At 37.6% G+C, this 24,784-nt stretch overlaps 1 protein-coding gene across 1 annotated transcript; it reads left to right on the top strand.

The window, feature by feature from the left end:
- On the top strand, nt 1-19,617 carry LOC308666491 (thyrotropin-releasing hormone receptor-like; the record flags this gene model as incomplete). The annotated part of the gene is made up of 2 exons (XM_081325359.1): nt 1-810; nt 19,249-19,617. The coding sequence occupies 2 exons, from the start codon at nt 1-3 to the stop codon at nt 19,615-19,617; spliced, it is 1,179 nt and encodes a 392-aa protein (XP_081181485.1).
- Between the last annotated feature and the right edge of the window lie 5,167 nt (nt 19,618-24,784).

Genomic DNA, 24,784 nt, shown 5'->3' on the forward strand with positions numbered 1-24,784 from the left:
ATGGAGAATCAATCTTGGGACTTCTTTGAAGCCCTCATGGGCAACATCAGCACCAATCAGACTCTCCTGAACAAGATGCCACAGTTGCCCATGGAGGTGCAGGTGGTCACTATCTTGCTGGTCCTTCTGATCTGTGGCATAGGCATTGCAGGCAATATTATGGTAGTCCTGGTGGTCCTTCGCACCAAGCACATGGTGACTCCCACCAACTGCTACCTGGTGAGCTTGGCTATAGCCGACTTGATTGTGCTACTGGCAGCAGGGCTGCCCAACATCTCTGAGGTGGTGGCCTCCTGGGTGTATGGCTATGCTGGTTGCCTCTGCATTACTTACCTGCAGTACTTGGGCATCAACATCTCAGCATGCTCCATCACAGCCTTCACAGTGGAGCGCTACATTGCCATCTGCCACTCCATTAAAGCACAGCTGCTTTGCACTGTAGCCCGGGCCAAACGCATAATCGCTATGCTATGGCTCTGCACTTCGCTCTATTGTCTCATGTGGTTCTTTTTAGTGGACACCTCGAAAGCCATGTTTGCTGATGGCACTCAAGTCAGCTGCGGCTATCGTGTCTCCAGGAACCTCTATATGCCCATCTACTTCTTAGACTTCACCATATTCTATGTCATCCCCCTGGGTTTGGCCACTGTTCTGTATGGTCTCATTGCCCGCATCCTCTTCATGAATCCACTGCCTGCAACACCGCAGCATGCAAGCCGGCTGAGCAAACACAGCAGCTCCATCACTACCTCCAGCTCCATGAAGTTCTCTTGCCGGGGGAACAAGGGTGCTTTGAGCTCCAGGAAACAGGTTCTTCTTTTTGCTTATTTTTTAGGTCAGGATGCAAATTAGGTGTGTAGGTGCATGGGAGATTAGGAAGCCTTTGCCCAACTAGTCCAGTTTTTTCTCCCCTTATGAAGACCACTCTCTAGGATTTCAGGCAGAACAATCAACACAATTCATATGATTCTTCTATGTGATGATGATGGTGATAATAATGATGATATGATTGTAAAGGGAGCCTCTACTGCTACTGAACTATGATCATTCCCAGACTGTCTTCAGGTAAGAACTTTGTGGTCAGATAGAAAAGTCTAGTATCACCCACCATCATGACTATTTTTCTCAAAGGTTAGGAAGCTACCAATAATTGATCATTTGGTGCTGTTTAATACAGCCAGTCCTCGACTTACAACCACAACTGAGCCCAAAATCTCTGATGCTAAGTGGGACATTTGTTAAATGAATTTTGCCCCATTTTATGACCTTTCTTGCCTTAACTGTTAAGTGAATCACTGTAGTTTTTAAGTTAGTCACACGGTTGTTAAGTGAATCTGGCTTCCCCATTGATTTTGCTTGTCTGAAGATTGCAAATGACCCCATGATGCTGCAACCGTCATAAATATGAGCCAATCCTTCCGCCTTCCCCAGGAAACCCAGACTCATATTAGCTTTCTGATGTCAGAAACATCTCTTAAATACACAAGCTTGATGAATATGTTAAGCCCATTTATCTGTAATGGTTCATTGTTTTTAGTATGAGAGATATTAAATATAATATAGTATGTTCCAGTAATACTCCCTGAATATGGGAGTATTGGAAAATATTGATCCAGTGTGTTCTACCGGTTAGTATCAAAGTAATGCTGGGAAAATCCACTTACAAATCCCTTTTCACTGGGTGACTTTGAATCTGTTATTCTTACTTTCAGCCCAGCCTTATCCTACAGATACAGTATGTTGAGAGGCACTTGTAACTGGAACAGAAATATGAAATGCGTGAACCAAGGAAGCTTGAAAATGTCAAAAATAAATGAAGCATTCTGCATTGGATGTTTCAGGAAAAAGTTAACTTAGGTGGCCCAGAATGTGCCACTAAATCAGATTGTTACTTAAAATTTTCTTTGGGGCATGATGACAGCATATAAAGGAATGGAGTGTCAATGATATTCAGACATAGCAAGATATGTGTTCAGTAATAATGCCCAAATGAGTTCCACTCTATTAGAATTAACAAGAACTGAAAGAAGCCATACAAGATCAGAAAATGTGAGAGCTGGTCAGTAAAATTGCTAAAAATCAGACCAATTGAATGGATATTCAATTTACTTGATAGTCACTAGATTTGATGGACATCCAGTTCTTTAAGTCATATCTATGCAACTCCGGCAGATGCAGTAAAGGATGATATTGAATTATTCTGTGGCAAATTAATGTTGCAGTGCTAAATGATGCATTGAGAATGGAGGCATAACTATTAATAGATAATTGGGATGGAAAAATTGGAGAAATTGAGGGACCTGCAATTTCAGGAAGATTTGAACTGGATGAATGCAACAAAGTAAGTGGAAAGTAGGTTAACAGAGTTTTGCAAACAGAATTCTTTGATAATTGTCAACAACAATTTCAGGCAATATCCTTGTCTGCTTGAGTTTCTTGTATGATATTTTTCTCTCTCTTGGGTAACATCTGCAAATTCAAGTATAGAATTGAATTTCAGTTTCAGCTAGTAAATGGAGTACCTCTTTCCTATTTATTCATTGGCTGTTGTTGTTCTGGACCTGGAGATGCTAAGTCTCTGTTCTGAGGCTTTGGACAACAGAGTATTTCTTCCTTGTCCCTAGTTTCAAAGCATTCACTTCTCAGACATATTTTATTGAATATTTATTTATTTTTTAATTTATTCAATTTATATGCTACCCATCTCACTGTCAAATAACTCTGAACAGCTTAGGACAAATGATGTATAATGGTTAATACGGCCCTTACAAGAACAATATTTTTATTTATTTATTATTTAATTTAATTTTTTTATTTTATTTTATTTTATATTTTATATTTATATTATTTTATATTTTATATTTTATTTTATTATTTTATTTTTTATTTATTTTATTTCATTATTTATTTCCATATAACTATTAGCAGCATCAGTTAAAAATAAGCAATTCAAGAAAAAACAAACGCTTAACGTACAGTACATCATTAGAAAACAATCCATTATATAAAAGGGGGGACTGAACAAGCAACCAAAAGAAGACTTCATTTAACTGCACCAAAATGCTGCGAGAAAAGACAAGATGAAAATCAAGGGATCAGAAGGACAACTTGCAATCTTCTTCCAAATTATATTGGAAGTGGAGGAAGTCCAAAAGAAGAGGAGGAGATGGGAGTGAATGGGAGGAGCCTGGGGGAGTCTATACTATAGATTCATGGCAAGAGTTACTTATCACTCACCCAGCAACTTGGAGACCAGGGAGAAAAAAGGAGAGTAAGAATCAATCAATCAAACAAACAAACAAGAATGAATGTTCAGCCCATGTGAGGTAGGCAACTCCCTTTTTTGCAACCCATGGAACCTGCCCTCTGCCCCAATGACATTGCCAAAATGTTCAACAAATATCTGATATATGACTCCCATCTGAATTCTTACTGGAGATAAGCAAAAATTAGAATGTATTACAATTATAGTTATGACTATAGTTATATCCAGTTCTCTGTATCTTTCCTGCTATGAAAATATTATAGTTAAAAAAAGTCTATTCCTAGTTCTAAAAATGTTGCCTGTGCATGTTCCAAAGGAATTCAACACTTCCTTGATCCAGAACTCTGCTGTTCATTGTACTCTAAAGGTTGTGATCTTAACCCTATTTAATAAGGGGCAAAAGTCCATTGCTTGTGGTGTGATATATGTCTGAATCATGTGACTATAATTAATTTCTGAGATTGTAATTTTATACACCCTTCCTTGAGAATCAGGCTCCTTGAGTTGATTGGACTAGGAAAATTACAATTAATGATGAATGTTAAGAGTGCTCCAGGCTTAGGTCTTCAGATAACCTACTTCTGTTCAACAAACAGAGAAAGGGACCAGCACTCAAACCTTCCAAGACCTGTTACTATTCATATCTTCAGCTTCAGCTTTAATAGTTTAATGGCATACTGTGCATCATATACAAAAGGGAAAATGCAATGGATGAAAGTTTCCTGATTTTTTTCTACAGTAAAAATAATTTACATTAATTTTATTGAAACAAAAATTCCAAAGATGAAATAAAAACAGTAGAATTTCCATAGGATTGTGCATAGGGCTTTTGCATGATCTTACCGGGCAGGTAACAAACTGAAGGGAGTTGTGATTGGTCTTGCCTTTCATCTTTCAGACAGCCATCCTGTCAATATTGTGAAACCTCCCTGGATTCCCACATATTCCAATTAAATCCAGATGTAGGAGAGAATTCCTCCCTTGGGGATTTTGTACATCATGAAGATGAATAAGCAGAGAGGCTACAATGCTGAAGAATTGTAGCAAGAAGCATAATGATATAATGCTCCAATATGCTTTATAACCTTGCATTAAAACGTGAGCTCAAAATCCACAGCATAAACAAGTTTTCAGTGAAATTATAAGCAGGCTAAGAATCTCTTTTATAAAAAGAAAATATTCTGGAAATTTTCAGTGCAGCATGGAGATGTACAGTAATATAGAGAAGGAATAAACATAGTTACCAGCCTTAGTCATACACATGCCATACACAGCTTTTCCTACTAATGGGACCTGGTAGTTTGGGAACATTTTTGACACTATGCCACAAACATAATCAATGTTCAGTTTTATCCCCAAAAGTTCATGTTATTATATACTATTCAAGCTAGGATTTGTTATGTAGAGACTACTTGCCAGCCAGCAAATTATTGCCAGTATATTCCAGAAAGTAGGAGATACAATGCATGTTGCAGAACAACTTGCACTCCTGATGTTATAAATACTAGTGACCAAGACAAAAATGGATAGAATTGTTATGAGAATACAGAAGATGATGAGACCATAGTTATAGATGGTGTAATTGAAGAAATGTTCAGGTACTGATGTGGTTTGGTTGTAGGGTAGATATGTCATTTGTGTGAGGAACGGATCTGTGCCTAATGATTAAAAGAATACTCTTATTGTTGCCTTATTACAGGGAAAGGTAGCAAGAATGACTGTAAAAACTACAGGGGGAATTTGTTTAGAGTTCTTGAAAACATATTAGGGAGAATTCTGTCTGAAACAATATAAGAGGTGATAATGAGAAAGATTTATGAAGTTCACTGCAGGAGGAAGCATACTGACCAGGTTTTTACTATTCAGCAGGTCACTGAGGAAATTATGAACAGGAATATCTAAGTATATATTTTTCTTAAGAAATACTGCAGAGTGGTAAGGCTCCAAATGCCACTTTCCTCTGTGATCGGTCTGTAACCACCATGCCAAACTGCTTCTGCTATTTTCCTAACAAATGTAAAATGTATGTTAGCAAGCAGGAACCCTGGTTATCCTGAATTCTTCTAATGATAAAGGCATACTGTGATTAGAAGAGTTGCGTTGGACAACATCGGATGTTTTTGCATTGACACCTGCTTTACAAGCCCTCCTGGCACTCCTGATCAGAAGCAACAAAGGGCAAATCAGTGGTCATTGTTTAGTGTCATGCCAAGGTGGTACCCCAGAATGGAAAATTAGTTGTGTGTTTAGAACAATGCACACTACTGAACCTCTCTTTTCTGTGCCACCCAATCCTTTCTTTGTGTGCCACCCCAGCTTTCCGACTTCTGCCCACTGTTTCTCCCTTTCTTCTCCATTTGCACCTTATGCAGAATGCTTTTCTGTTAGGGTTGTGTTTCTTTTTCTGTCTCTTGTACATACTCAAAGCAATGAAGGAAATGATATCCTAGCTACATATGTATTCCTCCCACCTTTCCAGCAAAGATTTGCACAAATGGACTGCCTTATAAGCACCTAGCTTTGCTTAGACAATAAATTGATTTTCTCCATGTTCAAGATTAAAGAGGAAAACAGCTTTTCCCTCAAAACAAGAAAGAAAAAAAGAAAGTTGTGAGCAAAGACAAGTGGTGTTACTCTGTAATTGCCAGCTGTAATTGCCAACTATGGAGAATGTTATGCTGCCACCTGTTATAACATAGCTCTTACTTACATGGACTTTTATTGATTCTTCTAATTCAGAATGATTGTAAAGATTCATATATACCTGCACACAGGCATAGTCAAAGAAACATAGAATGCAGTTACCAGTTGTATTCTTCAAAAGTCCTTCAGAATAGAATAGAATAGAATAGAATAGAATAGAATAGAATAGAATAGAATAGAATAGAATAGAATAGAATAGAATAGAATAGAATAGAATAGAATAGAATAGAATAGGAAGGGACCTTGGAGGTTTTCTAGTCCAGCCCCCTGCTCAAGCAGGAGAACCTATACCACCTCATTCTGATTATGAATGCATTGCACAGTAGATGTATTTCTTGTAGAAGGTCCTGAAATCTTTCTCAAAAGGAAGAATTTTATTATGTTTTCTGATCAACCAAAAGGAAAACATTTAGGATTTAGAGCAGGGGTGTCAAACTTGCAATGTCATGTGACGTGTTGCAACGTATCATAGTTTTTTTGCCATTGCTGGCAATGGGGTTATCATGCATCCAGCCCATGGGCCGGCAGTTTGACACCCCTGATTTAGAGAGTTTAAAATAAATGTACTAAAGTCACTCTTTTATATGCCATTTTTCTACAATGACTCCAAATTATCTATAAACAAAATATAATTGATAGTGGCCCTCTCTCTATGTGGTTCTTTCACACAAGGGTTAGGATGCTATGCTGATGGTCCTGTCTTAAAGGTGTGCATTTAGGTTGGGCATTAAGTGTGACACCTAGAGGTAGAAACCATATCAATGTATATCACCCATAGGCTCCTGTGGAACCTCTAGGATTAGGTTTCTGGATTTCAGAGAAGCCATGTCACATAAGCTTGTGATTGGCAAATGTTGATATCTAATTTGTGGAAATGGAGTAGAGTTAATTGCTTGATAAGGTTTAATCTATCCAACTACAGTACTACTTAATCAAACCAATGAGTAATGCAATACTCCTATGAGTAATGCAGAAAGGAGGCAAGAGTCAAAAATATGTCAATGTGTATTTGTATGTGTGTGTGTGTGTGTGTGTGTAATTATATATACAACTTACATACATCAGATCAGTAAACTTTGATATAATTAAAGTTACCATAGATAATTCAACTGTAGTCAAATCCAAAATCAACCAGAAGAGGAAAAAAAGTTATATAAATACAACATATGCAAGACCAAAATAATCATGTCTTATATCTTACAAAAATATTTGCCTCTTGCAGTGGTTGGTAAGATGTTTCTGGCAGCACAAGCAAGAGAAGGAAACCAAAAGACACAACTTAGTACAAGAATGAAAATATATATTACAGCATTCTTTGTGGACTGTATCACCCATGCCTGATGCAGACATTATTACAGTGGAAATCTCTACATAGAAGGAAAGCAATGCTGTTATAATTGTACTGTATAGAAGTATCCTAGGAAAAATTGGCAGAGACTCATTTCAATCATGGAAAATAAATTCTATTTTCATTTAGTAGAACTTATACATGTGAATGAAATCAGTGGCATTTTTATCCAGTAGAGGGAGGCCTCCCACTTCTTCTTAATACCTTGGTTATGGGTCTTAATTTTCCATTCTCATAACCCAACCTGGCGTTTCTAATAGATTAGGTCAGCTTGTAGAAAGTAAAGTATGTTTTTTAGTTTATTTTTTTTTCACTGCTTTTGATTAATGATGTACACCACCCAGAGACACTTGCTGGGTAATCTTTGAGATACACATGTAAGATTTCTTCTTTAAAATCAAAGACTGAGTCCAAGGGCTAAAATACTTATTAACTGTGTGAACTGTCACTACGTTTGATTTATGTTTTAGCCTAACAGTTAAAACTATATAAAATATTTGCATTAAATATTTCACATTGTTTATTCTCTGTATAGTCTTCCATGTTTAAGATGGCAATATAATTAAGCTTTTAAAATTCTTAGTATGGGGGTAAGAAGTTGACATATAGTAATGACACTTAGCTCACCTAACACAGTAGGCTTAGATATTACTCCTACATGACCTTTATGGAGTGGCCATGAATTTAACATTATAGAACAGACCTTTGCACTATAATAGTGCAATGAAACTTTCTGTTTTCATTCAAGGATAGTCTTACTCAAGTCTGGTTTAAACTGGGTTTGTGCAACATCTTTAACTACAGTCATGCAGGACTCTGTAGTTTATGTTTCCACATGATGTATGAACTCTGACACTGTTTTAAGATGTTGTGTATCCTACTTTATAGGATAAACTAGGCCACTGCATCTAGTCATAATATGGTTTAGAGAGGTAAATAGAATACCATGTGAACATTATCCTTGGTTTTTTTAAAACCTTAATCAAGGTATCCATCTCTGCAATTCAGTGGTGAGAAAAGTACGGTTTTACACTTAGGCAAGAAAACAAACAAACACACAGGTATAGAATTTGAGAAGGATCTGGGTGCCCTAGTGGGCAACCACTTATACAGCAGTGTGCTACAGCTGTCAAAAAAGCCAAAGCTCCATCAAGAAAGTTCTAGGCTGCATCAAGAGAAGGTATCGTGGTCATGTGAAGTGTTAGTGCCACTTTATACTGCTTTGGTAAGACCTCACTTGAAATACTGTACCCAGTTTTGGTCACCACAATACAGAAATATACACTGAGACTCTAGAAAGGCTCAGAGAAGAGCAACAAAGATGATTAGGGGGCTGAAGGTTAAAACATATGACAAACAGTTGCAGGAACTTGATATGTCTAGTTTAATAGAGAGAACTGGGCAACCATTTGTCCAGAATAGTAGAGGGTCATCTGCAGGGGTAGACTAGAAGACCTTCCCAAGGTCCTTTCCAATTTTATTATTCTGTTATCAGTAATGCAAGAGGAACCAATAACTTGGAACTGCTGTTGTCAATAACCATGCCTTCATGCTGCTCAGTAGCAGTTTGATCAAGAGCCATGATTACTTCTCTGTTTTAGAGGTCAGTGATTTCCAGGAAACTCCCCAAGCACCATTTGGAAACCAGTTGATACCTAAGCTAGACTGTTTAAATTAAAGAATAGGCAAGAAGAACTGGTATCAGCCACTGTGCTATGTTAACTGATCACCTTGTGGATAAAATCAAGAGGTGCAAGCACCAATCACTGATGGCCTTGTTACTTCATTGTATCAATTACTGGCACTGGTTAATCACACTGGCCATCAATAAATTACAAAGGAGTAATTATTATCTTCCCCAACCAGATTATGTCACAACTGCTTTAAAATATAAACATATCTAAATTTGGCCTGGTGCATTGTCATCCTGTTGACAATCCATAATTGTTAGGGTTATAGTTGTGAAATCCAACACACACACACACACACACACACATTTTTATTTTATTTTTTTTATTTTAATTCCATTTATATCCCGCCCTTCTCCGAAGACTCAGGGCGGCTTACAAGCTTAGCAGTAGCCTTCATTCTATGTATATGCCTGCTTATTAGGGCTTTCACACACACACCCCAAGCGGCATTATTACAAAGTCAGCTTAATTGCCCCCAACAATCTGGGTCCTCATTTTACCTACCTCGGAAGGATGGAAGGCTGAGTCACATCAGATTCCATTCCCAGGGATGGATGGTTAAAATCGTTTAGTATCATCAGTCTGGGTATATATACCACTATCTACAAGTTACAGCTAGTTCTGACATTTAGGAACATCAGTCAGAGACCAAAATCTCTAAATCTGATCTACTTGGCTGTCAAGATAAGATCAATGACCCTGAAGTGCAGAATTGACCAACATTTTCCAGTCCCCTTTATCCTGAAATGACCTATCTTCTGTTTCTTTGCTTCTCTTCCCTCCTCTATAAGCCTAGCACTATCCTGCCTCATCTAAGCAAACCCAAGAGTTTTTCTCACAGTATCTCTAATAAAAGCTTTTTCCAATCACCCTCTGCCTACTTCACCCTCTTCTAGTCCTCTTCCCTGCTTCTCCTCACCCCAGTCCCACCCATCCAGGGAAATGCCTAGAGAACTTTCAGCTCGTTCCATCCTTCAAAGCCCAATCTTCATAAGTGGAGACTTAGTCTCCCTCCATTTCTCAAGCCACTTGTCCAATCTCTTTCCTTTAGTCCTCTACTCTCTTTGATCTACATTATAAAGCAAAACAATGGCTTCTTATTCAAACAATAAAAGACTTGCTTATATTTCCAGGATATACCATAATGACTCATGAAGGTAAGTGAAGGCAAATACTTTCTCATTTTTCCTAAAGCCAGGCAAAGCCTGCTTGGAATATTGTAAAAACAGACTTTAGGGAATATTTCCTTCCCCTTTAGAAACCAATGTCTTATTCCTGCTTCTGGATGCTGCTTTGAAGCTCACTGTGAAGGGAAAGTCTGAAGACGTGAATGATGAGATGAAAGAAAACAATCTCTTTCTCATTAAAGGACAGAGCTTATTTAACAATATATCATCCAAAAGACACACCAAAGAGAGCAGAAGATTGTTCAGCTCAATAACTGGTACCAATGAAAGAACGAAGCAGTTCTTAGCCACAGCTGATGACAGCATAATAAGGCTATATCAGAAATGTGATTCCAAGCCTTTCATATAATGCATGAGGTTTTTGTATGTCATTTCTAATACTGCCAGGATCCATCCTTTTGTTCTGATATTCATGTTTTGTAGACCTCCTTCTGGTTTTTCATTTCCACATATAACTAGACCTCTCAGCCTGGGGGAAAAATTAGTACAGAATATGCTTAATAGGAACAAGGAATTTCTTGCCCAGAATATCCTATCAATGCTAAAGGATTAATTAACAAAAAAGGTTGTGCTCTTTTTTATTTCAAGAAAGGATCTATCCTTCCTTTTAGTGAAGAAGAATTTGACCAAATGGCTCGTGTGGTTTCTCAGTCTGTTGGCCAGGAGATATACTGGTAGTCCTTGACTTATAACCATTTGTTTAGTGACCATTTAAAATTATAACACCACTGAAAAAAGTAACTTATGACTATTTTTCACACAACCCTTTTATTGAGTAATCAATGTCATCTTGTTACTTAGATATTATTTCATCTATGAAGTTTAGGACATTTTTTTTTAAAAAAAGGCAGTCAAATAAACAAGCAACCTGGTTGAGATGGTACTGGACGAAAAAGTGTGTACTTCATCTATTGATAACCTGCTACCTTCCAGATGTATTTGGCTGCAATTCCCAGACCTCATAACCAGCAAGCTGAACAACAGAATTTCTGAGAGTAATTGTTCCAATATACTGTATCTGGCAGACACTAGCTGGTGTGTCCCATAGGAAATTCTCCTTCTTTGACACTGCTTTCATTCCTATTAGAAAGTATTGTGTACCTTCCTCTCAAAAGCTGAATTGGCTTTATCCTGTTTTACTTCTGAATATACTGAAAGTCGGGAGAATCAGTTCAAACAGCTCACTCTAAAACCATGATGTAATGCTTCTTCTTCTTCTTACAGATTTCATTTGATTGCTGTGTCATTTCTCTAACCCATCCAACTTCTTAGCATTATCAACAAAATGAGAAGCAATATTTTCAGTCAGCAATAAGCAACAAAACAAAACCCACTCCTGCAATCAGTTCAGTAGGCAAAGATGAATCAATATACTATTAAAATTCTTGTTTCTACAACCTTTAACTGGGTGAAACAAGGTGTAATACAGCAGCAAATTTGGAACCAAGGTACTTCAATTGAGCTAACATACAGAAAAGTGTCCAAAATCTGGCACTCATGATGTCCCTGGCAAATTTTATAAAATGTATTACGACATTAAAATTATCATAAAACAGTTTATAACATAATAAAAAATGTCATAAAACATTTCCTGTGCTAATGTTTGACTGTGCTATTTAATTCAACATGAGGTTTTTCCAAGGCAAATAAATCTCTGAAAGAATCCTAACAATGCATCCAGTGAAGGCAGTCCATTAGAAGTTCATTCATTGTTGACAGCATGAAGACAGGGGTCTTCAAACTTGGCCGCTTTAAGACTTGTGGACTTCAATTCCCAGAATTCTGGGAGTTGAAGTCCACAAGTCTTAAAGCGGCCAGGTTTGGAGACCCCTGCATTAAGAAATCCGGTCAGGAAATATTTCTGAAAAGATGACCCAATGTGTCTAATACTTTCCAAATGCTCAAAAAAGAAAATTACTCAATATTGTGAATTTTATGCAGAATTGACTTGGGAGGCCGGTGTGTGGTGTAGCTGGTTCACATGGTGTAGTAAGATGGAGGGTTTGTTGTCACTGTGTGTTGGGGGGTGGGAGCACAAAGGGAGGCTCAGCTAATCTCAATGTACACATAGTTGTACTTTGACAATAAAGGTTCATTTCAGTTTATCTAGAGGAAGGTGAGATATCCAAGAAGCTATTTCAGAGCATCAACATTTGAATATCTTCAATCTTTACAAATAAACAGTTTTTAAATAGATTTCTAGTTAAAGATTATGACAGAATAACCAAATTTTCTTTGTCCATGCAGGCCAGTCTGTTATTCTTTGTTATCTTGTATGGCTGAAGGCTAAACCACATCTGATGCTATTCATGGTTTTTAGAAAGTATATTTGGTATGCTTTTGTTTGGGGGTTTTTTTTGGTGGTGGGGGATTACAGAGGTGTAAACAGAAGTCAGGATATCAGTCAGAATCTTGTCCTTTTTTACATATATGTCTGTGCTTTTTTTTCTTTAAGAAGGGGGAAATATAAGGTTACATAATGGTGGCTACCAGATCCTGCCCCAAAAGGGATATTGTATGGCATGGGTCAGGGGGTGATGTATAATAGATGACCCTTCCAACCCTATGATCCTAACTATTGAACATTTCAGCATAAAGGAAGATGTATTAACTACTTCAGTGGAGGCAAACAACTCTTAATTCTTTTTCCAATTCAGATGAAAGTGCAATTAACAAAGAAATATGTAGGAAAACTAGGAGACTCTGAAGAGGAATTTATCCAATCAGTTAAGGAAAATCAAGAAATAGAATAATGTCCCTTTTCATCTTGGAAGGAAAGTTGCCCTCTGGAAACCTAACATTGTCTTCCTCTACTAGGTGCCCCACATGGTGGGCTTCCAGGATTTTCAACTAATAACCTCAGCCATGGTCATTTGGAAGGTCATTCTAAATGAAATTCTGGGATCTTTTCTGGAAATGAAAAGGTGGGAGGATCCAATATATCCTCAGGGATCCAGGTTTTTATGACATTTATTTCCTGCTACAATGATTGGAAATGGAATGAAGAGAGGTGTCAACTTTTACTGTTGGCAAATGCAGTTTTTTATACTGCATTTTTAAAAATTATAGTGTTGTAAGGAAGTTTGTGTACTTCTAAAATTATTTCGTTATGGATTTTACAAGGTTTTCCATTCTACATAATGTCAAGGAAGAAACTAGCAAGGCAGGAACACAGATATGTAGAACAGAGAGGATCATTTTGTAAACAATTTGTAAAATTTGACTATCAATCGACTCTACATCTCATTCTTGGCTTCCCACAAAAGCAGCCTAGTGAGTGATTTATTGCAGCGACCTTGGTGAAAATTTGACTATTACTGAAATAACATATCTTTTAATGGTTAATTTTAATGGTTAATTTCCAGACTTGGATTCAGACTTGGTTTGATAACATAAATTTCTACTGCAACTATTTTAAAAATATACAGTGCAATAATTGAATAATATGCATATCAAGACTTTATTAGTACTCTGAGAACAATGGAGCATTAAGTGTGGAGAGTTAAATATTATTCAGAGTAGCTTTACCTTGGATCATCCCACTTTTAAAAATATGAATTTCATGGTACTAAAAATTCCTAGTTGCTGTTATCGCTACAAAATCTAATAGATGAATGGGTGATGGTTCCCCACTGTATACTATTCAAAACATACTGGCAGTGCATCAGATAGACAAATTAAGTTCTCTCTCTCTCTCTCTCTCTCTCTCTCTCTCTCTCTCTCTCTCTCTCTCTCTCTCTCTCTCTCTCTCTCTCTGTGTGTGTGTGTGTGTGTGTGTGAATATTTGGCAGAAAAATCACTTTTGGAGTTAAAAAGAAAACACATTAAGCGTTAAATTTGATTAAACACAGTAAAAACTATTTCTAACTGAACACACAAAGAGCAATCAAGATACTTTTCTTAATTTAAGTTCAGCTTCTTTTCCCTGAGTGGTTTAAGGCAGATGGAAGGAGCTACCTATAGATATGAAAATTCAAGATATTCAGATATTTTTCTTGAAAACCTGGAGCAAGAAAAGGAGTATCTGTTAGTCTATTATTATCAAAGCACTAGTTCAATGCAGAGACTAGGTTATTTTATTTCTATCATGGAGATTTCCATTTTCACTGTGAATTGTGTATAATATATCTCAATACATGAAAATGTAGCAAAATTATTAGACATATCAATCAAAATCTATCAACATAGGATTAACATAATTATAGTGTAGCCTTTACATTCTGTCTGAGGGTTGCAATATTATATACCGTAATATTATCACTAGAGAGGATAGGACTAAACTTCTGGTCTCTTTTTACCCTGTTGAGAGGCTGAAGTCCTGGAAAATAGCAACAGTTTGGATGAAGGAATTAAAGAGTGGAACAACAGTTGTAAGCCTCTGAAAGGCTTAGGCCATCCGTGTGGTCTTTTAAAATCCTCCCACTCATCAATCCAAGAGAAAAAAATGTTCAAAAACTGTTGGCCTTGCTGATTCCAGTGGACTGGTTACCCATCCTTGCACTCAGCTATATGACTGAAGTACCACAGGTCATTTGTAAATGTCAAACATGGGACACAAGGGTGAGGTATGGTTCAAATGAAACCTAAGATAACCAGAATGGCTTAGGCTTCATTTAAACTCAGTTTGAAATTTTAAAGTTTCCATGAACAAGAGATCAAGAGTACTGGATGGTAAAACTTGTTAGGACCTGGAAATGAGCCAACTCTGGATTAGAAAAGGTTGCTTGGAAGTGTTGCATAAAACAATCTTATTGGCCTTCTCTCTAATCAACTGAAAGATGGAGTTGGCAGGCACCTTTAATTTACTGAAAGGTCTGATAGACAATAAATCATAGTGAAAGCCTACTTTGAAGTCTGAGAGGTGATGATAAAATCCTGTAATTCCACATTATTAGGTTGCCCAATGAAAACCATGAAATATAAACCCCCCCCCCCAAAAAAGAAAACCATGAAATATAGCTTGGTTTATAGCAAACCCAATTTGATACTATAGAATTAGAATAATTTTGAAATTATAAAACTAAGAAGTAGACATAGTAAAACATTCTATTATGAGGACTTAAATACATTTAATCTGCACAATTGTTGTGTTATTAGCAGAGCTTTTTTTCTCATTGAACGCTCAGAACGGGGTTCCGGCACCTTTTTTGGATGGAACCTTGTAGGGTAGGCAAGGTGGGTTGTATGACATGTGTGAGTTCCGGCACCTTTTTCTTTTACAAAAAAAGCACTGGTTATTAGTACTTTTTAAATATAGCTCTCTTATAATGTGATATTCAGAGAGAAGCAAGTCTGATTTGATCTATCTTTAAACAGTGGCTTTCACTAGCTGCGATATACAATATCTCAATGAAAATATATCAGTTTATATTTTGCTTTATTGGTATATTGGTTTCAGCCACACTGAAGGAGAGGCTGCTACCTCCTACCTTGAAAAAGGCAGTGGTATGTCCCTTCATCAAGAGGCCCTCCTTGGATTCACCAGTCTCCAGTTTTCTGTTTGTGGGAAAGGTTGTTGAGAAGGTAATCAGTCCACAATACACAAGAATCCTGCAGGATTATCTAGCCCCATTTTAGTTAGGTTTCAGGCCAGGATGTAGTGCTAAGGCAGCTTTGGTTGTGCTGTCTTTGGTTGTAGATGACCTATGCAAGAGCTGGGACAGAGATGGTAATCCATCCTTGTGGTCCTTGATCTCTCAGTGCCTTTTGATATCATTGTCCATAGTATCCTTCTGAGCCAGATCTGTAGGATGGAATTTGGGGACACTTTTCTATGGTGGTTCTCTTCCTTTCTCTGTAGGTCATTCCAGTCAACGTTAGGGGAATAGGTCATTTCCTCAGACTCTCTTTTGTGGGTTGCTTCAGGGTTCTACTCTCTCTCCTCCCTCCTTTCCAACATCTACATGAAACCACTGGGTGAGGACATCTCCAGTTTGGTGTTCAGTATCATCATCATCAGTATTATTAACATTAAGAAAACCAAGATCATGGCATCCGGCCCTCTCAATTCCTGGCAAATTGATGGGGAAGAAATGAACGTAGTGACAGTTTTATTTTCCTGGGCACTAAGATCACCGCAGATGGGGACTGCAGCCAAGAAATTAAAAGATGCTTGCTCCTTGGGAGGAAAGCCATGGGAAATCTAGGCACACTTAAAAGCAGAGACATCACCCTGCCAACAAAAGTGTGTATAGTAAAGGCTATGGTCTTCCCAGTTGCAATGTATGGCTGTGAAAGTTGGACCATAAGAAAGGCTGAGCACCAAAGAATTGAAGCCTTTGAACTATGGTGCTGGAGAAGACTCCTGTGAGTCCCTTGGACTGCAAGGCGATCAAACCAGTCAATCCTAGAGGAAATCAACCCTGACTGCTCTTTAGAAGGACAGATCCTGAAGTTGAAACTCAAATACTTTGGCCACCTAATGAGAAGGAAGGACTCACTGGAGAAGAGCCTAATGCTGGGAAAGGTTGAAGGCAAGAGAAGAAGGGGACGACAGAGAATGAGGTGGCTGGATGGAGTCACTCAAGCAGTAGGCATGAGCCTAAATGGACTCCAGAAGATGGTAGAGGACAGGAAGGCCTGGAGGAACGTTGTCCATGGGGTCGCGATGGGTCGGACATGACTTCGCAACTAACAACAACTAACAAATCATCAGTATGCTGATGATCAGTATGCTGATGATACCCAAGTATATATTTTTATTCTGGGCCAACCAAGAGAGCCTGTTGAATACCTGGGAGCTGTGCAACTTTGGATGGGAAAAACCATCTCTTACTCAATCCTACTAAAACCAAATGACTGTGGGTGTTTGGGCTATCCAGATTCAGGGAGTTCCATCTCTGAATTTGCACTTCCCTTTTTAATAATGGTATGCAATCTTGGGTTTTTCCAGTGCTCACAACTCATACTCAATGCTCAGGGGACAGTTGTCATCAGGAAGGCCTCTGCACAGCTTCTTCTGGTGTGCCAACTGTGCCTTTTCCCTGACTGGGAGGAAATTACTGTGGCCTTGTGTTCACCACTTCCACATCATATGAAGGAGTGATGAAGATTGTATACAAGTATGTTTTAGAAAAGATTAAGAAGCATTTTTATTTACTCTAAAACATATTTGTGTGCAATCTTCACCACTGCTTCATATGATGTGGAAGTGGTGAACACAAGACCACAGAAATAATGTCCAATCTAACATCTTTTTTTATCATTAAGCAGATCCAGAAAATGCTTATTCTCTTTGTCAATGAGTCCTGACCAATCACATGAGGGAGAGATACATGCATCCATTCCAAATCAAATTGATACCAAAGTGGATGTGTTGTGAATCATGATTCAAGTTCTACTTGCATCATTTTATTTTATACATACGTTACATCATCACACAGAAATACACTAATGGGTGGAATTAATGTCACAAGGCACATTTTATCTTTGCTGTCCTGCAGATGCCTATGAGAGGTTGATGTTATTCATTAGACAATGCTGATGAGCCTCACTATCTTCTCTATTGATCACTGCCTTCTTTTCTTGCTCATGATGTTATACAGTAATATTTTTATGCACATCTGTTTGTAACACTGCTAATCTGTTCTGGTTTGAAATCCCATCCCAAGGTTGCTATTGATATTTGTCAAAAATTGAGGTGACAGAGCCACATATAAGCCTCTGTAGAGATTACTCCAATTCTCCATAAGATCTTCCATAAAGTACCAAAAAGTGTCGGGAAGACACAATTTCTTGAGTGTTAGCCCTGATTTTAGTGCCACCCCCAATTTACTCAACAACTTGTTTTGGTTCTTTTCTATTGATGTAGCTATCCTGCTTTTAGCTCAAATAAACCTCTGATTGAGCCCACAAGTCTTTTCCTTTTGTTGTAGAGAGAAATGACTAATTATTAATTAAAATAAAACAAAAGGAGCAGTTTTCTCAAAAAATCATCTACCATCACTCCACTAGTTATCCATTAATGAATTTTCTAGTAAACATATTATATATTGAAATATCTGAGCATTTCATTTCAGTGGTTGATAATATGGAAAGAAGCACTAAGAATAATTTCTTTCAGAGCACATAGATTTGAAAATTCCATTTTGAAATTTTAATGATAGCAATTATACACTGACTGCAATGAATATCTTTAGATGAAATGTAATTAGCCATCTGTTAAACACAATGAAGATTCATTATCCTCATGAATCAATCTTTCTTAGCAGTAGTGCACTCTAGATTTTAAAGAATTTTGTTGTGAGTCTCTAGGTGTCTTTCCGGTACTTTATTGTACTTGGAAACTGGAATAAATTCTACCAAGTCTTGTATGTAACTCAACCACCCCAATTTTTGACAAATTAGTCTTTATTAATAGCTTCCTAGCTTTCCTGACCTTGCAGCATAATTACTTATTAGCATAGTATAGTTTCAAACATAAAATTTGTTCAATATTTAACCATTTTCATCCTCAAGAAGGCCTCACAGGAGCTGAAGCAGCAGATCGTTGATAATAATATCAAGATCAATCTGAGCACAAATCCCTTATTGTCTGGAACAGTTTGATTGGAAAACCATTCTCCAATGTCAGTTTTTACTAACATTTTATGTTCTTCTCACAGATGGGTTTTCCCTATTGCCAGACCCAGTACACTGATCTCCAAATTATTGGAGGAAATGTTTAGTGCCCATCTATGCAAGAACACATATGCAGGTGAAATACAGTAGAAGGCTTCACACCTGCTTCTGTACATGCCATTTTCGTTAGGTCTGGTGGGCAAATCTCATGTTACTCCTTCTAAAAAACAGTTATGATAGTTTGGAAGAAAAGAATTTCCCCTCCTTTTTAGATGATAGAACTCTGATCTTCAAAATGGTAGTCAAATGTTTATTCAGTCACAATTCTAGTCTTTTTAAAACTTTGTTACTACTTTGTTAATGTTATATTTATGTCTGAATTTGTGTGTGTGTGTGTGTGTGTGTGTGTGTGTATTTTCCCTCCACTATAATTAGAATCTTGAAATTGCTACCAAAGATGTAAAATTGCTTTCTTTGTCTCTTTGTAACTCAAAGGTGACCAAGATGCTGGCTGTGGTGGTGATCCTCTTTGCCCTTCTCTGGATGCCATACCGAACCTTAGTGGTGGTCAACTCTTTCATGGACCCTCCCTACCTGAACAGCTGGTTTGTCCTCTTCTGTAGACTCTGCATTTACCTGAACAGTGCTATCAATCCAGTCATTTATAACTTGATGTCCCAAAAATTTAGAGCTGCCTTCAGAAAGTTATGCAAATGCGAGCAGAAGAGAACTGAAATTGCCACACAGTTTAACACCCCTGTCTTCTACAGCACTATGAAAGATTATTCTCATGACAGTTCTGAGCACAATGTAACAGAACACGAAGATCTCAATGGCTGCCCTCCAATAGCCAGGAAAAAGTAATATTTCCAAGTAAACATGGCACATAATCACCGACTGTGGTTGAAGAAACCACCAATGTGGATTGTTTTAGGAATATCTGATCAGCATGCTAAAGATCTATTATTCTCTTTTCTGCATTGGGATGTAATATTTTCATATAAGGTTATCTAAATTGCTGTACTTTAATGCTAAAGTCAAATATTAGTTGTGACCAAAATTTGTTGTGGTACAATGAAATCTCTCACTGTTTTGAACATTCCTCTCTAACAATAGTCATGTGTGCAATCACTGGCTACACTCTGTTCTTTGTATTCCCACCAGCTCAAACCTGCTGTTGTCTATGCTTTTGGAAGAAGAGGATCTAGAATGAGAAGCTCCTTTATGTGAAACTTTTCTCCTGGATCAGGACGAGAGGCATTTATGGGACAAAAGGCTAGACAGAAGAGACCTCTCTATCTTTCTTTGGGGCCTGATGTAATTAATTGGACTAGATTGGACCTATGGTCTTCAAATGTCCCATGTTTGTTTTAAAGTCTGGTTGAAATAGGGAAATGTCTCACTGATGAAAGTGGTAGATATTCTTGCAGAAGAAATGGAGACAAAGAAAATTTCCATGAATAAATCTAACTCTTCTGAAATGACTCTCTGAGTTTCATGCACCAATTTAAACATTAAACTATGTATCTTGCTGGCTCAAGTGAAAGTTAGCATATTGAGCCTTTCTAGGACTTTCCATGGTGTCTGTTGGTTACTATGGATGCTTTTACAGGACATGCTCTAGAGATGAGGGAAAGGCTTCCTTGCTGTTAAAATAGAATCATTGGAAAGATGCTGCCTTTTCATTCATTAGGACATCTAATTTGATACTTCTGCACAGTGCTTTTTTTGTAAAAGAAAAAGGTGCCGGAACTCTCACATGTTATACAACCTGCCTTGCCTATCCTACAAGGTTCCATCCAAAAAAAGTGCCGGAACTCCGTTCTGAGTGTTCAATGACAAAAAAAGCCCTGCTTCTGCATAGACACTTGTTCTCCAGTTCTTCAGGATAGAGATTATGCCAGGAAATATTGAGAATTGAATCTGTAACCTTTTGCATATCAGTATGTGTTTTACCATTTAGCTAATTACTTACTGTCTCATTTATTATTAATGTGAGGAGGCATTGGAAAATATATTGTTAATTTTAATATGTAAAAGTAAAGTGTAACCAGGTTGGGAAATCTGGAAACTGATGCCCAAAACTCTGAGAATCCAGATTAGGAAACACACTGATAAAAAAGCCCAGCCACTGCATATATGATGCAGATAACATATTCCAAGGTGCTAGAAATGTCTCATGTGATGATCTAGGTATACCTGTGTTATTTTTTTTTCAGTTAACACATATCTAAAACTTCAGTAGCTGAGCAGCACTATTTAGACAATCCAGGACTTTCAAATTAATTATGGTTCTGTTTTTCTTTATAAAAGAACCTAAGAAGTTTAGTTGAACAACATTAACTTTATTCAATTATAGCAGAAACCTTAATCTGATTTTCCTAGTGGAATTCCTAAAATAATTCCAGCTTCTGTTCTATTCCTTTTCTTAATCATTAATTAGAATCATACTTTACTATATTTTCCCCTTCATATAAACTACAGGAATCCTCAAGAACATAATGAAAGATCAACATTTTAATTTTCATACTCTGAGATGATGCACCTCTAACAGTATTTATAAACATTCAGCAATAGTGATCAAATGTTATATTCAGTTCCAGTTTAGATCTTTTGACAAATTGATTTTGCTTGACCTTGGTTTTGATTTTTTTTTCTCTTTCAGAATGCAAGGGCTGCTATGTCTCTGGAATTCCAGCCATGGTCCACTCTTCTTCACAGTGTTTCTGTTAATTTGGGGTGTGAAGTTGTTTGGATCCAAAGTAGCAGAAAAAAGTGTACTTCAGCAAAAGAGATGCTGATATTATCTTCAAGGTCACTGCAACTCAAACATCTATTTTTCTGGCCTCACACAGCTAGTGTACTGGCCCAGGAAAGGGTGCAGCTTCTTAAAAGAAGATTAGCAAATGCCTACTGGATCATAGACACTTTTTCCTCTAGCTATTTTTCCAAATAGCTATAAACCAGTAGTTTAATAATACAGGATTGGGGTATCAGATGCTGTTCCTGTTTGGCTGACTATCCCTTTTAAATACCTAATTTGACATGTAGTTTTAGGAAAGTCTGCACTGTATGATGTGTATCAGTGGAATTTTGTATCTGATACACAGGCATCATGGAAATCAGATCAGTGAAGATTCAAGTTTGTTTCCAAGACCATTGCCCCATCAGTAGTGCTAAGCTGTAGTTTGGCTTAATGGGAGTCACTCTAGAACTTAATAAAGATAAACATCAATGTTCCTGTGGTATATTTCAAGGTGTAGTTTCAATGTCTCTTTCAGCTTCTCAGTTATCATATGGATAGTGAAAAATTGGTTGTAATATGACTAAAGGTTTTCTTGTGACTTGAGGATCATTAGTTGTAATAAGTTCATTGCACTATCCATCTCTAACCATTTTCTATATTTCCAAGCAATTAGTGGCAGTAGATCTTACAATTCTGTGACTGTATTTGAAAAACTAAAGATATCTGAAAAAAACAGTCCGTAACAATTAAGTTATTGTGACCTGTAATTTTACAACTACTAGCACTAATGATCTTCAGTGATTTATTTGGCAGTGGAATAACCACCAGTATTTCTTTTTGGCTAATAACAATATGAAGAAAAATAAGAATAATACATTCCTGGTTGCTGAAAGAGTTTGACTTCACTATGGTTATTGAACAGATAGTTTTGCATGACCTCTACATTTAGTGATGCTATTGTGAATTTTTAAAGTATTTGTTATATGTCAGCTGAATACTAAAATTGCATCATATTCTTATAGTATTATTCACCTTCTCTTTGCATGCTGGATGTATATGATGGCAACTATTTTATGTAAAGATCCCAATTCTTTACAGTACTGAACCAGAAATAGCGGTGTGCTATGTATGCCAAATGGACCAATTAAAACGGGGCCTGAAGTTTGCATGAAAGTAGTTATTTCTTCTAAATGTTGAACTTCAGTCAGAGGATTTTGGTGAACAACTACAAGTTTTTAGTCCAGATACTATTTTTTATATTTTTTATATTATTATTATAAACTAAGATAGAAAAATGTGGGTTAGATAGCATCATCACCAGATGGATTCGTAGCTGGCTGACAGGTCATACTCAGCGTGTGGTCCTCAATGGAACTGCATCTACATGGAAGGAAGTGTGTAGTGGGGTGCCCCAGGGCTCTGTTCTGGGCCCAGTGCTCTTCAACATCTTCAACAATGATTTGGATGAGGGGATAGATGGGGAACTCATTTGCAGACGACACCAAGCTGGCAGGAATAGCCAATACTCCAGAAGATAGGCTTAAAATACAGGAGGATCTGGACAGACTCGAACACTGGGCACTATCTAACAAAATGAAATTCAATGGTGAAAAAAGTAAGGTTCTACATTTAGGCAGGAAAACTCAAATGCACAGGTATAGTATAGGAGGTACCTTGCTCAATAGTAGTAACTGTGAGGGGGAACTTGGAGTCCTAGTAGACAATCACTTCAATATGAGCCAGCAGTGTGCTGCAGCTGCCAAAAAAGCCAACACAGTGCTAGGCTGCATTAACAAAGGGATAGAATCAAGATCACGTGAAGTACTAATACCATTTTACAATGCCTTGGTAAGGCCACACTTGGAATACTGCATCCAGGTTTGGTCACCACAATGTAAAAAAGATGTTGAGACTCTAGAAAGAGTACAGAGAAGAGCAACAAAGATGATTGGGGGACTGGAGGCTAAAACCTATAGGGAATGGTTGCTGGAATTGGGTGAGGGAGTCACATGATTGCAGTGTTCCAATATCTCAGGGGTTGCCACAAAGAAGAGGTAGTCAAGCTATTCTCCAAAGCACCTGAAAGCAGGACAAGAAGCAACGGATGGAAACTAGTCAAGGAGAGAAGCAACCTAGAACTAAGGAGAAACTTCCTGACAGTTAGAACAATTAACCAGTGGAACAACCTGCTTCCAGAAGTGGTGAATGCTCCAGCACTGGAAGTTTTTAAGAAGAGACTGGACAGCCATTTGTATGAAATGGCATAGGGTTTCCTCCCTGAGCAGGGGGTTGGGCTAGATGACCTCCAAGGTCCCGTCCAACTTACCGTATTTTCTGGCGTATAAGACGACTGGGCGTATAAGACGACCCCCTACATTTCCTGTTAAATTATAGGGTTTGGGCTATACTCGCTGTATAAGACTACCCCTCTTCCAACGCACACCAAATAAAAATTAAAAAACATCAGATTTGATTTTAATATGGTAATTTTAATTCAAATGCTTATGACATGCAGGTACTTAGTAGGAAAACTGTAACTTATAAACATAAGGCTGTTTGTCATCAAACATGTAAACATAAAACAGTGCAAGTGGATTAAACTTAATAATAATAATAATAATAATAATAATAATAATAATAATAATAATAATAATAATAATAAGATGAAGAAGAAGAAGAAGAAGAAGAAGAAGAAGAAGAAGAAGAAGAAGAAGAAGAAGAAGAAGAAGAAGTAGTTGGAAGGGACCTTGGAGGTCATCTAGTGCAACCCCCTGCTAAGGCAGGAAACCCTATACCATTTCAGACAAATGGCTGTCCAGTCTCTTCTTAAAAACTTCCAGTGTTGGAGCATTCACCACTTCTGGAGGCAGGTTGTTCCACTGGTTAATTGTTCTAACTGTCAGGAAGTTTCTCCTTAGTTCTAGGTTGCTTCTCTCCTTGACTAGTTTCCATCCATTGCTTCTTGTCCTGCTTTCAGGTGCTTTGGAGAATAGCTTGGCTCCCTCTTCTTTGTGGCAGCCCCTGAGATATTGGATCACTGCTATCATGTCACCCCTCACCCTTCTCTTCGTTAAACTACACATACCCAATTCCAGCAACCGTTTCCTATTTTCCTAATTCACTTTTTCACTTTTCCTAATTCACTCTAAAGCTTTCCCTGCCCAGAGCCTTAAGTAACACCAACTGCCTGCAATTAGTGCAGGTTCTCATCCCACCAGGCTCAAGGTTGAGTCAGCCTTCCATCCTTCCGAGGTAGGTAAAATGAGGACTCAGATTGTTGGGAGC

This window comes from Vipera berus (genome assembly GCF_964194415.1).
Source record: "Vipera berus genome assembly, chromosome: 3".
Classification (NCBI taxonomy): Eukaryota; Metazoa; Chordata; class Lepidosauria; order Squamata; family Viperidae; genus Vipera; species Vipera berus.